The sequence below is a fragment of the Parambassis ranga genome, chromosome 1 (assembly GCF_900634625.1).
Source record: "Parambassis ranga chromosome 1, fParRan2.1, whole genome shotgun sequence".
NCBI lineage: Eukaryota > Metazoa > Chordata > Actinopteri > Ambassidae > Parambassis > Parambassis ranga.
In genome coordinates this window covers 12,342,772-12,356,943 of record NC_041022.1, presented here as the reverse complement: position 1 = coordinate 12,356,943, position 14,172 = coordinate 12,342,772, and the positions used below count along the sequence as shown (strand labels likewise).

Below are 14,172 nucleotides of genomic sequence, written 5' to 3'. Positions count from 1 at the left end.
AACTTGTTTCCATTATTGCATTAAATATAGAGTATTAGTGCATTTACATGTCCTGTTTGATGCAGGTGCACTTTTTAGTAGAACTATCTGGTTCCGGTCCATCTCGCCGGCTGTCTCGCAGATCTCACAGTGCCTGGATGGTGCACCGTACCACGGCCGTGCTTGTTAGCGTGTTGATTGTCACACTGTGGTGCTGCTGGAGAGTCTGACTGGAAGGCAGCCGTTCCATAAGGCACGAAGCAGCAGCAGCGGCGGAGGCAGCTGTCATGTGAATCAGCTGGACGGGAAAGGAAGGGAGATAAACAACAACACCACTCCGTATTTCTTAATCAAGGTAAAAGAAAATCCTGTACACGTTTCTGACAACCGACATGTGCAATACCGGCGAAAAATTGTGCGTGGTAGCTGGGTTTGTAGCAGTTTCTTAGGGAGCGACGTGCATTTCGTGACTCCTGTGCAGAATTAGCTAAGCTATCAACAGCTAACTGTTAGCATTACCAGCTATATAAGTTGGCAGCCGCTCATGCTAGTGGCAGTCTTACACTGTGGTTTTGTCATTGGTCAGTTGCTTTCTGCTAAGCTTGTTAGATATCGATAAATAATAACACTGTAGAAATGTCTGGTTAAATCATCTGTGCCACACAAAGTCGTAAAGATGGTAGCAACGGGCCTGTGTGCAGCCACCTTGCGAGGGACATTTAAACCCCATTGACTTGTGCAGTAACAAGTTAGCTAGTGTTGTGGCTACATTAGCTTAACAGTATGATACACTTTATCCCTCAGAAGGCTGTCACTACTTTCAGTGGAGGCAGGTGCATGTTATTTATATATCAAAATAAAGTCAAACATTAGTTGGTGTGCCCACAGTTTAAATACGAGTTGGCTAATCAGCTGAGCTAGCAAGCTGTGCTATTTGTTCAGCCATTACTTGGCATCATAACAAAACGTAGGCTAGTTGGCTAGTTAGCAGGGTTGGCAGACAACAAAGATCAGCAAAGCTACAGACACTCATGCAATATTCAAAGCGAAAGTATAATTCCTCCGAGATTTATTTTCCCTGCGGGTTTAAATAAAAATATTTTAATTAATTATACGGAATACACCACTTGAAGGTTATTAGTATTTTTTAAATGATTATACTGATACCAGGACAAAGACCAAGAAGGTAAACACACTGTGTTTAAACACTTCAGCTAAATGCTTTTTTAGCCCCCCAAAAACTTGTTTCAGTGAATGCCTGTTACATAATCAGGTCGCATGTCAGTGCAATGTAGATTTTCTGTGCAGTGGCAGTACGGAAGTAAAAATGTGAATCATAACAATGTAGGTCGGTGCAGCGTGATCCTTTGTTTGGACGCACAGTAAAGTCAGAGTTGGGAGTGGGATGGGTGGATGGGACAAAAATCTGAAAAGGGTTGTTGGCATCAGCAAGGATCAAAGGATCAAATCGACATTTGTAGAATCTCTACCTCCACCTACTGGTGAACTTCTCAGTTACACACAAACACACTGCCAGCAATTACATTATATCAAGTCATTAGTACACGATTAAAATAAAAATAAAATCGGTACTTTGACATAAGACAAGGAAAGCCTCCCTCATAAATTAAATGACCAAAATTAAAAACCAAGAAAAAGGGTCCAGAATTGAAAACTTATACAGAAGAAGCAAATAAGTATAGAAAATATTTCTCATAATGGAATTATTATTATTAATAATGATTTGACTTTATCTCTGCTTGGATGAACTCACTCACCATCAAACATAATTAACCATAATTTGTTAGGTAATTTTATTTTTTTTTTATTTTTTTTTTTTTTTATTTTAGATACTGTATTAATCCCAGAGGGAAATTCGTTACGGCTGCTGCACAAGCAGTGTCATACAATGACTAGCAAGGCGCGCCACAGGCTAGGGTGAAGTGTCTTGCCCAAGAACACACAACAGTGACTAGGGAGGAGTTGGGATCGAACCACCAACCTTCCGGTTATTGGAACAACCCTAGACAACAAAGAATGAATAGTTTTTTTTTATTGTAGCTGATATAAAATACAAGAATACAATTTCAGTACTGTAAGATTTTGTCCACATTGCATGAAGTATGTTGGTGGTACTGCAGAAAATACAGTGTTTGTGATGGCGAGTGGTCAACTTTGAGGCCACACCCCCGCCACACTGTAACACTTTTGAAAGAGTTTTGGAATGTGTTTTTTGTGACATTAGTGGACTGTTGACATGGCAACGTACCAAGCTAAAACAAAAGGGCTACACGTGAGGGGGCACTATATACTATATACATACTATTCAAATGCAAGTTTGGCGAGTTTTGGGGCATGTTAAGGCGATCTTAAGGGGGAAAAAGGGGAAAAAAATAAATAAAATGAATCCCTAGGGTTTCAATAGGGCTCTTGCATGTTTCGTGCCCCAACTATCCAGCTGGAAAGTCTTAAGTCTTAAAGTTTCATATAATATTTTTGCTTCCAGGTTATAGCTGGTGAGCTGCCAGGATGGCGGGAGCAGAGGTGTGCACCCCTGCAAACCCCACCTGCAAGATTATGACGTTCAGGCCCACCATGGAAGAGTTCAAGGACTTTAACCAGTACCTGGTCTACATGGAGTCTCAGGGTGCACACCGTGCAGGCCTGGCCAAAGTAGGTGTTCATTCGGAGCTCAGTTATGTTTAAATAGCTACTATAATTAACCTGTCGAGGTATTATACTTGGCTTAATGTGTTTGTGCATGTTTCCTCTCTTAATAGCTTACAGTGTGATGACTTTAGTTTTCTGCATACATAAATAATCCATTAGTGCCCCTTTGCTTGTAATTCCTAATACTTAATGCTAATGTAATTAATGTTTTAATAACAAATCTTTTCTGTGTTTATCATCCAGGTAATTCCTCCGAAAGGCTGGAAGCCCCGCCGAACCTATGACGATATTGACGATTTAGTCATTGATGCTCCGATTCAGCAGATGGTGGCAGGACAATCAGGACTCTTCACTCAATACAACATCCAAAAAAAGCCTCTCAGTGTGCAGGAGTTCAGGCGACTAGCTAACAGTGATATGTGAGTACAGTGGAGCTCTATTGATTAATTTTAGAACTTTACATTTCGGTGCTGCTAGAGTAGAAATTTAACTGCGTCTGCAGGGTACATGACTGGTGTCGATTTGTGAAAAGTGTTTTTTCCCTCTCTCCTAACAGGTACTGTACACCTCGCTACCTGAATTATGAAGACCTTGAGCGGAAATATTGGAAGAACCTGACTTTTGTTTCACCCATATATGGTGCTGACGTCAGCGGCAGCCTCTACGATGAGGTGAGGAGTTTTCATACATGCTCATACATGCTTTGTCACTTAAACCTAAAAATATACAAGAGAAAATATTTCGAAAAAATCAGTAGTAAAATATAATTATCACACTAATTGTAATGATATTTCAATACGAAAATGCATATTGTGGATTTATTATTGAACCCTTTGATAAGTAGCTTGACATATGGATAACATATCTTTATTGGCTACAGCTACAACAAACCCATTTTGAACCACAAGCAATATTTTTCAACAGAAGCAGTTCAGAGGCACAGTGCATCTGACATTTGTCCTTTAAATGGAAGCGAAGTGACAATATTTTTCTCCCACTGCTTGCTTGTCTCATGAGTTCCCACTGTCACAGTGTCTGTTATTATTTGAAACCAGTTTTTTTATCCATGTACAATACTGCTCAATATGTAGTGTTTTAATTGACAACATTAAGGCCTTTTTAGACCACTTAAATACAATGAGTTACCATATATCATGATTATGATTATTAATCTGCAGTTTTGATTAAATAATCATAATAAATAACCAGTGCAACCTTTTTCAAACCCCTGTTTGTAATCTGTTAGGATGTAGAGGAGTGGAACATTGGCCATCTGAACTCCATCTTGGATGTTATCGAGGAGGACTGTGGTGTGTCCATACAAGGGGTCAACACTCCTTATCTGTACTTTGGAATGTGGAAGACCACTTTCTCCTGGCATACTGAAGATATGGACCTGTACAGCATCAACTACCTTCACTTTGGAGAGCCCAAGTCCTGGTGAGTGTCATTTTGATAAAAATCTGCACATCATAATACCAGTAGTTACATTACATTGGTGCATGGATCCTACTTTCAGTCTGCTGTTCTATGAGTTTTTGTGGTTGTGCTTGTACTGTATAATCTCGATGATATATGTTCACATCCACTCACTCTTTTGGGCTTAGTAGAGACAGTAATATCTGCAGTCTGTCCTTCATGTAAGTGTGACGTCTAGATTCACTTTGAGAGTCAGCTAACCATCCTGAGGCACAGCACTCTCATAGCAGGTGGACAGTTACTGTTCATGTCACAGTTTAGGGGACAGTTTCAGACAAGATGTCATGCACCAAATATCCTTTTCCTAGTCCATGTTCACAGTTGTATTACAACTAGATGGCACTATTTTTTCATGCTTGAAGTGGATTTGAACTGTAATTTGAACAGTTCAACTGTAATTTGAACTGTACCTACAATGTCACAGATGGCTTTTGATTGGCACAGTAGTTCTGTTGTACATGGCCTTGTACAGAGGTTTTTCTGCTGACACTCTGAGGAGGAGATCCCCAGCAATGAGTGACTATTAGACAAGTCTAAAGACTAGTGAGAATAGAAAAGATACAGAGCTTGAGTAATTGGCCAGCATGGCTAGCGAGGGAGTGTTTATATAGAGCTATGCTATTCTCTATGGATAGAAGCATATGTTAGGGCTGAAACAAAGTGGCCATGCGCAAACCAGACCTACCGGTATCTTAAATCTGACACACAAATATCTGGTGGGTTTTCCACAGAATTTTTAATTAGATACAGTTGAAATGAAAACATGAAGTGAAAAATCTAGGTAGATCAAATACAGAGTTTGCTTTTTATTTCTTTGTCAGCTTGGCTTGCTCCATTTCTCTCTCTTGCCCTGGAGAGAGTTCTGCTCATTAGAGCAGTGAGCCCTGCAGCCCCACAGGGATCAGTGTCACAGCCAGACAGTGACACACACACACACATACCCAGAAACAGACATACACACTCACAAAGAGCAGCCTGGTGAGCCACATACCCACACACATGCATACCCTTATCATCTAATACACACACACACCCTGACGTACACTCTTTCATCTCGCTGCTGTTTTGACATCTCATCCCTGGAGGCGAGCGGCTTAAAGATGCACCTCTCTCACCTTTTCTCAATCCTCCGACTCCCTCCAACTTCCTGTGTCACCTCTACCTGAGGTTGCCTACCCCTCTCACCCTGTCTCTCACTGCTGTGTTAAGCTGACAGGTGATATGATGATAGAAATGCTACAGACCTGAGGGCGGATGGTACTAGTCAAATGGAATGCCTAGTCAAACCTTGAGGGAGTTCTGTCACGCTCTCTGGATTTGATGCCAGAAACTCTGGAAATAGTTTAAATTCATATTACATGAGCAGCAGAAATGCAAAAAGGGGTGAACATTCATATTCTGTGAACTCATAACTTAACAGCAGTCATTAATGATTATGTTATTCCTCTCAGAAGAGCCTACATAGACTTGTATTTAAAAGAAAATCTAGAGCCTAAGACTTAATACATTAGAAAGCCTAACTTTTGAAGGATCTGTCAGAAAACACAAAAAACACAATAATATCATCATCATAATATCTTCTGTATGTTCTAATGGTAATGTCTATATTTATTTGTCAAGTGCAAAGGTTGGAAAAGGTTAGGCACACATTTGCCATTCATATATCCACCACTGGATGGCAGTCTTGAAACTCCTTGAGTATTAGTTTGCAGCTGTGTGTGCTACACTGCAGGCACAATTAAACAAAGCATGTTCGAAATTCAATGTACACAGTCAAAAAATAACTGCCCCTTATCTCTAACAGGTATGCCATACCCCCTGAGCATGGGAAGAGACTGGAGCGTCTGGCTACAGGTAAAAAAATAATTTACATTCTTTATGAATAATTAAATTACATGTGCGGTCAACAGATGTCCATTAGACAGCAAGGTACAGGCCATAAATTAATCCCAGCAATGAGAAGGCACTTAAGGTAATTAAGGTAAACATAGAGCATGCTAATGATTTCTGACTACACATTTGACCAGTAAATGTATATGTACGGTATATGTTATGCATATTATTGTTTTAATTGGTCTGAGTTTGAAATATTTTTAAGGCTTTACTAAATGAGAAAAATGCAGGAATTACTTAAACACAAATATATTAAGTTACATTCTTAAAGTGGCCAACATCTGCTCATGTCTTTATTTATTATTTGTTTTATTTATTCACATATACCAAAACATTCAGATTGATTTCAAACCAAACCAGCTGTTAATAAGTTAAGTTTAAGTGCTAAATCTGTTTTCCCTAATTACTTATTTTCCAGTTTTAATTTGTCAACCTCACAAAATAGACTTCTCAACCTTGCTTCACAGTCAGTCTGTTTAAATGTCTGTCTGTAACTTGTTTTACTTAAGAAGTTAAGCCACTACCATATCACCTATTCGACCATCCACCCTTCAGTGAAGGCCCTCTTCAATGCCCTTGTTGCTGGTTTTCTTCATTGGTTTGTTTAATAGAGACTGGTTTGTTTTTATTGTTATATTTTATTTTGCATCAAATCTTTGATGGTTATAAATCTTGCTGTGAAAAAGCCAGAACTGAATGATTGTGTGCAACAAGTTGATCAGCGAATAATGAGTCCTGAAAAGTGTTTAATTATTGGGTTAGAAAAAACATGTCTTGATAATAAAAAAATGCCTCCTTTTTCAATAAATGTTACAAATGCTGTATGCAGTATACACCTTTTACTTGGCTTTTTAGTGAAGCTATTTATTCATCTGTGTTTGTCTTTTTTGACTGGCTAAGTCTCTCTAATGGCATGTGTGTTTCTGTCAGGCTTTTTTCCCAACAGCTTCAAGGGGTGTGAGGCTTTTCTTCGTCACAAGATGACTCTAATCTCCCCTTCCATACTGAAGAAGTATGGCATTCCCTTTGATAAGGTAGGCTCTCTACTGCTTTGAAAAATTCTTCTCAGTTCTTGTGTTTGTACTCTTTTTTTATTTACCAACAGCTTTTCCTGCCACTAGAATATGCAGTACTCATTTTGTATTTAGTGCGGAAATATTTAAAGGCTTATTTAATTATTATTTTTATTAATATTATTATCACATTCTTGAACAGTTTTTCACTTCTGCACCTTTACAGATTACTCAGGAAGCTGGAGAGTTCATGATCACCTTCCCTTATGGTTATCATGCTGGATTCAATCATGGGTTCAACTGTGCAGAGTCCACAAACTTTGCCACTGTGCGCTGGATAGACTATGGCAAAGTGGCCACTCAGGTACCATTACACTTCACTGTGATGCCAACTTTCCTTAAAACCACATACATCATATTGGTATTGCTGTAGTGGAGAACTCATCTTAGCCCATCCTTTTTCTTTCCTGTAGTGTACGTGTAGCAAGGACATGGTAAAAATTTCCATGGAACCCTTTGTGAAGCGTTTTCAGCCAGACCGATATCCTAACTGGATGGTGGGTAAAGATTCCACGCCTATTGACCACACACTTGCCACTCCCAGTACAACACCGGAGCTGCAGAGTTGGTTGCAGAGGCGCCGCAAGACCAAGTCCTCTAATAAAGGGTACTGTAATGATAGTCAGTCAATATTTCTTCTGTTTTCCATGTCATGTTGTTATCAAGAGTTACCTGCTGCATATGACTGTGCTTGGGGGGTGGGGGGTGTGGGGGGTATAATTCAGGGTAGGAGTGCTGCTAAACAGTGGGTAAAGAATATTTAATGCAGCAACTTGATGAGGAGTGATACAGTGTCTACTGACTTAGTGAATGGAGCAAGAATATTTGCTGCAACAGCCAAATGCCTGTGCTTTTGGTGCCTTTCAGTATTAGTCAAGATTCAGAGTTTCAATCTTCTTTGATCTCTTTCTGCCTTCTTACAGCAGCAGCCACTCCCGTATGCGCTCCAAGCGCCTCAGAACCACTGAGGAGCCTGTTGACCTGGATGGCAGCTCAACGATGAACAGCAGCAAAAGGAAAGGTCTGGGTGGTCCGCCTGTTCCAAAGGTGCGAAAGACTGCGGCAGGGACATGCAAGAAAGAAGAGAACGAGAAGGAAAAGAAAGCTGAGCCAAAGCACAACCAGATTCACAGTTCTGTTCAGCTGTCTGGTAAGAGATCTACTGATCAAAATGGAAGGTATTTGCAAATTTGCATATTACTCCATCTCCGTATATCCGCATATTAAAATTCTTACAGATGAGGTAACTTAAAACCATTGTACATGTTTTTAGTATGCACTTATCACATCCTCGACAGGTCCCTGCAGACAGATGTGTGTGGTCAAGGTCAATCGAGTCGAGAGTAAGAGTTTGGGATTTTCGAACAAGGAACCATCCCCCAACTCCAGCTCCCCTGCTTCACCAGCAAAGAATGAACTAAAGGCAGAAACTGTGACTCATTTTGACCCTCAATTTCTCTCAGGACCAGGGGTTACAAGCAAGACCCCTGAAGATCTCAGACAAAGACCTGATGCTACTCAGATGCATCCAGGATTTAACGAGACAAGGTGTTGCTCTTCTGACCTACAAGACCTCTCAACTTGTAAAGACTGCTCTATCAGGATCCCTTCCATGGGGGCCAGCAAACTCAACCCACTTCCCACAAGCACTGATGCTGAGACGGTGGTGGGCTTGTGTCCCTCTGACTCTAATACTCAGGCATCTAGTTCCTCACATGACACCTTCACCCCGACATCCAGCACTGACAGCAGCTTGCACACAGGTACAGACAATTATGTTAAAAGTATTGTCAAAACAGAAAAAATGGACACAGATGTTAATCCAAAACACACTAATCCACACTCCAGTACAGAAGCACTTTATGGTTTCAAAAGTGAGCCAGCAGAGGGGGATAGTTACACATCATGTGGCTTACTCTCCTCTTCACAACACAAGTACAGTTTAGCAAAAAGCAGTACTGAGGAAAATATTTTTCCTCCTCTTCTGCAGAGGAATGCCATGGATATGCCACAACTCACTCCTGAGCCAGGGGATAAGATTGGAATTTGCCCTTTGCCACCTGTATTAACCCAAGAAATGCCCTCTCTTACCCCTGCTGACGATGGACAAACAGACTTACCAAGATCTGGATCAGCCAGTCACCACCTTGCACCTGTGCTTCAGAGGGAGACACCAACTGGCTCCTTATCCTCACAAGGATTCAAAGGGGGAAAGAAAGAGAAGGGCTTAATGATGCCAGCAGAACCTCGTACTGTTGAACATGCCAACAACTGGCGTTTAGATTCTCCATATAATTGTGAAGGAGCAGCAGTGTCTGGTTTAGAAGGCAACACGGCTCATTTATCTGCCAGTGGTATGCATGAAATAACATCTGGTGGTGTCCATGAAATGCTAATGTCTGCATTGCAAGAGAATCATGCAAAGATGGAAAATCTTACTCCTGGACAGAGTGATGGTAACACTGACCAGCATGTTCATGGCACTGCACTACAAAGAGAGGAACAACCCAGTGTATCAGAAAGAAACTCCAAAGACAGAACTGAAAGAGACTGTGATTTCAGTCTCAAAGGCATGGGTTCTCTGTTAACGGGTACCATGAACATCAATCACCCCACCCCTGTCCTTCCTTCATGCACTCAAAGTGACAACCACTCAACATTACAACTCCACCACACTACATACTCCTCTTCCCATTGTACATCTCACACCCCATACACAGAGTCCAAACCCTTCTCCAGCAGCATCTGGAAAAACTTCAATTCCCAGAATCCTGCTGTCCTTATCCAGAGTCTACACCCAGATCTCCCTTCTGACTTTACCCATGACCCTTTGCCTTACACCATGTGGACTGAACCTCAGTGCAAAAAGGTCACAGACCTGGAAGATCCAGAGCAGGACCTGCTTGAGTCAGAGAACCAGGAAGAGGCAGGTGGGCCTCTCACCTGGGCACAGCTTGAGCCCACTTCTCTTGTTTCAGTTGGTGCTGTTGAGCCCCTGGGTCTCTGTGGAGATTATGAGCTGCAAAGAGATGAAGTGGATGGGGCTGAAGCCCTGTCCCTGTGCAGGGAGCTGGGGAGACAAAGAGACACAGAAGAGGGTCTACACTCAGATAGTGCTGTTTCACCTCATGGGATAAAAGGAGGAGAACAGGATGGGGTGTCTGATATGGAAGACGGGGGATCCGATTGCGAAGAGGCAGAACAACAAAGTAGTGCCAAGGGAGAGAGCAGTAGTGACTCATCTGATGAAGAGGAAGAAGAGGAAGAAAATGATACAAGTAATTATGAGTGTGATGAATCTGGCCTGGAACCTGGGGAGGTTTGTGCTGTAAGTGTTGTACACATTTATAGCCATTCAGCTTTTGTTTCTTATTTTTAATACAAATACAGATTAGTTTTACTGTTAACATCTTTTACTCATGCCTTTCCATGCCAGTACGCTGCCTTGTCAGTGAAGAGGACTGCTAAGAGTTGGCGTCACCCTCTCAGGAAACCCACTGCAAGGGCTGTACCCACTGCTGTCAAACAACAGGCTGCCAGTGATGACGGTGGGCACATTCAAACACACATGCAAACACAGTTCAGTTCACAGCAACATTCAGACACATTCAGTGACACATGTACACAGTGTAATCCAAGAGTTATGCTCATTTCAATTGAAACCCAGGGACATTTCCTGATGTGGTTTGTGCTGCATAGTGAGTGGCACAGGGCCAGAAACCATGATGCTTCGACTTCTTTTGGTTGCATTGCAGTGAACCAGTATCCTGTTGCCATAATGTTTTTTTTAAGTGATTGGGTTGTTATCCTCAAAAAACTATTTTTTTCTTCATTAAGAGAAGGGTATTTAGCTTAAAAAAACTATGTATATAATGAGAAATACCTAATAGAACTGGCTTTTATTATCTCCATGCCTTATCTCCATTAACAAATATTCAGTACTGTCAGGTAACATTTGTGCTCTCCCACAGTGAACCATTACGTTTTGTGGTCATCACTTCCCCTCCTCATTTTTCAGATTTTATGTCCCCCAAATAATTCCTCTGACGTCAATGCACACATAAACCAAAGAGATTTAATTCTCAGGCATTCCACAGTAAAATGACCAAGTGATGGATACTGTATGTGTTTTTTATGGTTTTAACAGGGCAAAGGGGAAGGCCCCTTCATTAACAACCATTAATGTGCATATTGACACACAGTCACATTCATTATCTCTGTGGCTGTAAAACGGGATGAATTATTCAGCAGCCATTGTCATTGTTTATCCCTGTTTAAAAAATGACCATGAAATGACCATGGCTGTGAGAAGCCTGTTTTATTATGGTGAGAGCACTTAATTATTTTGACCAGATACCTATTAAGTGAAAATGTTTTTGAAGTCACTGTAGGAAAATGTCACCTCTGTGGATGGAGTGTATCTGACTTAAGCAGCAAGTCTGTGTAAGTGTATTAATACTGCAAAAGTCAACTGTGAGAACGTCGCATGCTGTGTTCTTGATATGGAGAATAGGCATAATCGACAAACTGCCGAGCAAAAGAGTTGCACTTGGCGTTGCGTGAATCATCATCTGGGCCATAGTACAAGGAGCACCGATTGAATAGACGAGTGATTGCAAGGTTGTAAAGCTATATTTTGTCTCCAATTAGAGCCCCCTGATGCAAGCCTGGCAGAGGAGGAGGAGCAGGAAATGGAAGCGTGGGCAAAGCCCCTCATCCACCTGTGGCAGAACAGAAAGAGCTGCTTCACAGCAGAGAGGGAGTACAATGCTTATGCAGCCGCCATGGAGCCATACTGTGCTGTGTGCACACTCTTCATGCCTTATTATCAGGTAAAGGGGAGATTATCTAAAATTAGCTCGTTAATGCATTATAGACACATGCTGAAACTGATTAAATCAGGGAGCAGACCACATATGGTAAATAGGTCTCATTTGATTGGCTTTTTTTTTCCTCAAGGGGTTTGGTGAATTTCAATATTACTTAGATGATGAGGACTGATTCTAATCCTGTCAGGAGCACACATGGATGCAACTTGCTTCTGTAGTAATAATCACAGCAAATGGTCAGGTCCAATCAGATCTGGTGACACACTTTTGATTAGTAGTGTGTCACCTACAGGTTTGACAGTGACTGTGCTAATCTGATAGATTGTAACAAGAACTCATACTGAATTGTTTGATAATTTGGTTAAAAAGTAGTTCCTGGGTGAAGGAACACAGAACAGAGTTGTCAGGGTCATGATTTCTAAAAAGAGACATTGCCTATTGAGGTTTTTAATTGTAATTTTTGGCGGAAATCTCATCCACAACCTCTGCATCGCACACCAAAACGATTTATTTAGGCCACAGAAATATGAATATCTGGTTTTGGAGCAAAAAGTTCCTTAAAGATCCTACAAGGTAATTAAAGAGTCTCTGAAGTAGTTCACTACCATTTAGTTCAACTATGAAGTGACAACCAAATAATTATTGGTAAATTATACTGATGTACTCAGCCAACGGGTGAAAAAGCTCACATTGGTTTTCAAAAGTTGACACTGGCTTATATTTACGAGGGTGGAAACATTTTAAACACACAGCATTCCTGTAAAATAATACAGTCTTATTGGTTCTTAAGGAGAACATTGAATTACACACTTTTCCTCTCATAGGCTGAAGACAAAGCAGAGGACAGTAAACCTATCACCTCTAAATCATCTTCTCCAATGGAGGGCCCCTCGTCTCCCTGTAGAGGGTTAAGGAGGACTAAGCCTCTCATCCCAGAGATCTGCTTCTCTTTCCGGGAGCAGAACTACCCCCCAACTCCCACTAACCCTCTGCTGCAGGAGGATGGCACCTCCCCTCTGCTCTATTGTCAGGGCTGTTGCCTACAAGTTCATGCAAGTATGTATGCACTGAGGAAATGTACCTTTTACTATTTTTTTTTATTGTTTCTAAACGTTAAAGCATCTGTTTACCACCTAACAGATGCAGTGACATTTCTTGTTTTCTTGTGTTTTGCTTGTCTGATGGCATTGTCAGAGGGTCAGAGGGTTTAAGGCCTGACTCACTGCATCGTAATGTTCCACCCCTTCTCTGTTTCCCTCTCTCCCCCCTCTCTCTCTGAGGTTTGGAGTATTTTATTTCCCTTCTCAGCTGAATGAGGGTGAATCCTCTGTCTTCACCACACATACTTCCTGTTTAAAAGCCCCAAGCCAGTAACAAGCCCTCACACACACACTCTTAAAAAAATTTCATGGAGCCTTTCTGTTGCACTCTTTGCACAAATGCAATACATTATACTTACATTGTTGCAATCACTCTTTCACACGTTCACATTAACAGCTTCAGATTACTTTTCCAATCATGGGTATTTTGCAAACATCTTAAGCTTTTGGCTAGTCACATGTCTCACATACACACACTCACTTACTCAGACACTGTCCCAAATCTTTAAAATTACAGTGGTTCTTTCTAAATCACTTTCAATCTCTCATACTAGTATTAATCCTGCCACAATTTTTACGCTCTGCAGGGTCTGCAGTGTTATGTATATACTGCTGTACTGCATATGTATTTACTTGGTTTGTGTGGGTGTGTGAAGGCATGATATAGTGAGAGTAAGATGAAGTGTACGCCATTCGACACTGATGAAAAAGCCACAAATTTGGTTTTGAGGCCCGACAATTACAACTTGATCTCCACACTGCTATTTGAACTCTAGAAAAGGAAACAGAGGTGAGCTTAGATTTTATATTTGGTTTTGTGATGGATAGTGGAGAGAAAGAACAGAGACATACACATATATACAGACACAGAAGTGTTTTTTTTTAATGAAACCCCCCCCCCCCCCCCCAGCTTATGCGTTTAAAACCTCTAGCCCATGGATTGCAACCAGCTGCCAGCTTTGAATAGAATCGCATTTGTTTTACTAAATTAAATTTCAAATGTTTTTCTGTTCAAGGCCACTAGCGTTTATTTTTTTGTTAAACATTTGTGCTGCTCTACTACACACAGACACAGACCAAACTGAGCAAAGCAACAATATTTACACAAAGTGGCTGCAGTGAAGCATCTGAAATTAAAACATACTGTCA

The 14,172-nt window shown here is 41.0% G+C and overlaps 1 protein-coding gene across 6 annotated transcripts in view; it reads left to right on the top strand.

Annotated features, from left to right (window-relative positions):
- Positions 1-197: 197 nt before the first annotated feature.
- The window catches only part of kdm4c (lysine (K)-specific demethylase 4C), a 45,479-nt gene continuing 31,504 nt past the window's right edge, over positions 198-14,172 (top strand). For 4 of the 6 annotated variants that reach the window (XR_003670917.1, XM_028408383.1, XM_028408376.1 and 1 more), the window contains exons 1-14: positions 198-334; positions 2,486-2,652; positions 2,893-3,068; positions 3,206-3,320; positions 3,896-4,089; positions 5,933-5,982; positions 6,952-7,055; positions 7,261-7,398; positions 7,508-7,701; positions 8,018-8,244; positions 8,393-10,422; positions 10,531-10,642; positions 11,745-11,926; positions 12,748-12,979. Coding sequence is in view for 5 of the 6 variants with exons in the window: in XM_028408383.1 (XP_028264184.1) it covers positions 2,509-2,652; positions 2,893-3,068; positions 3,206-3,320; positions 3,896-4,089; positions 5,933-5,982; positions 6,952-7,055; positions 7,261-7,398; positions 7,508-7,701; positions 8,018-8,244; positions 8,393-10,422; positions 10,531-10,642; positions 11,745-11,926; positions 12,748-12,979 (3,898 nt within the window). In the remaining variant the exon portion in view is untranslated. Of the gene's footprint in view, positions 335-2,485; positions 2,653-2,892; positions 3,069-3,205; positions 3,321-3,895; positions 4,090-5,932; positions 5,983-6,951; positions 7,056-7,260; positions 7,399-7,507; positions 7,702-8,017; positions 8,273-8,392; positions 10,423-10,530; positions 10,643-11,744; positions 11,927-12,747; positions 12,980-14,172 lie in introns of those variants that run through there. The other 2 variants (XM_028408368.1, XM_028408391.1) reach the window with 2 other exon arrangements.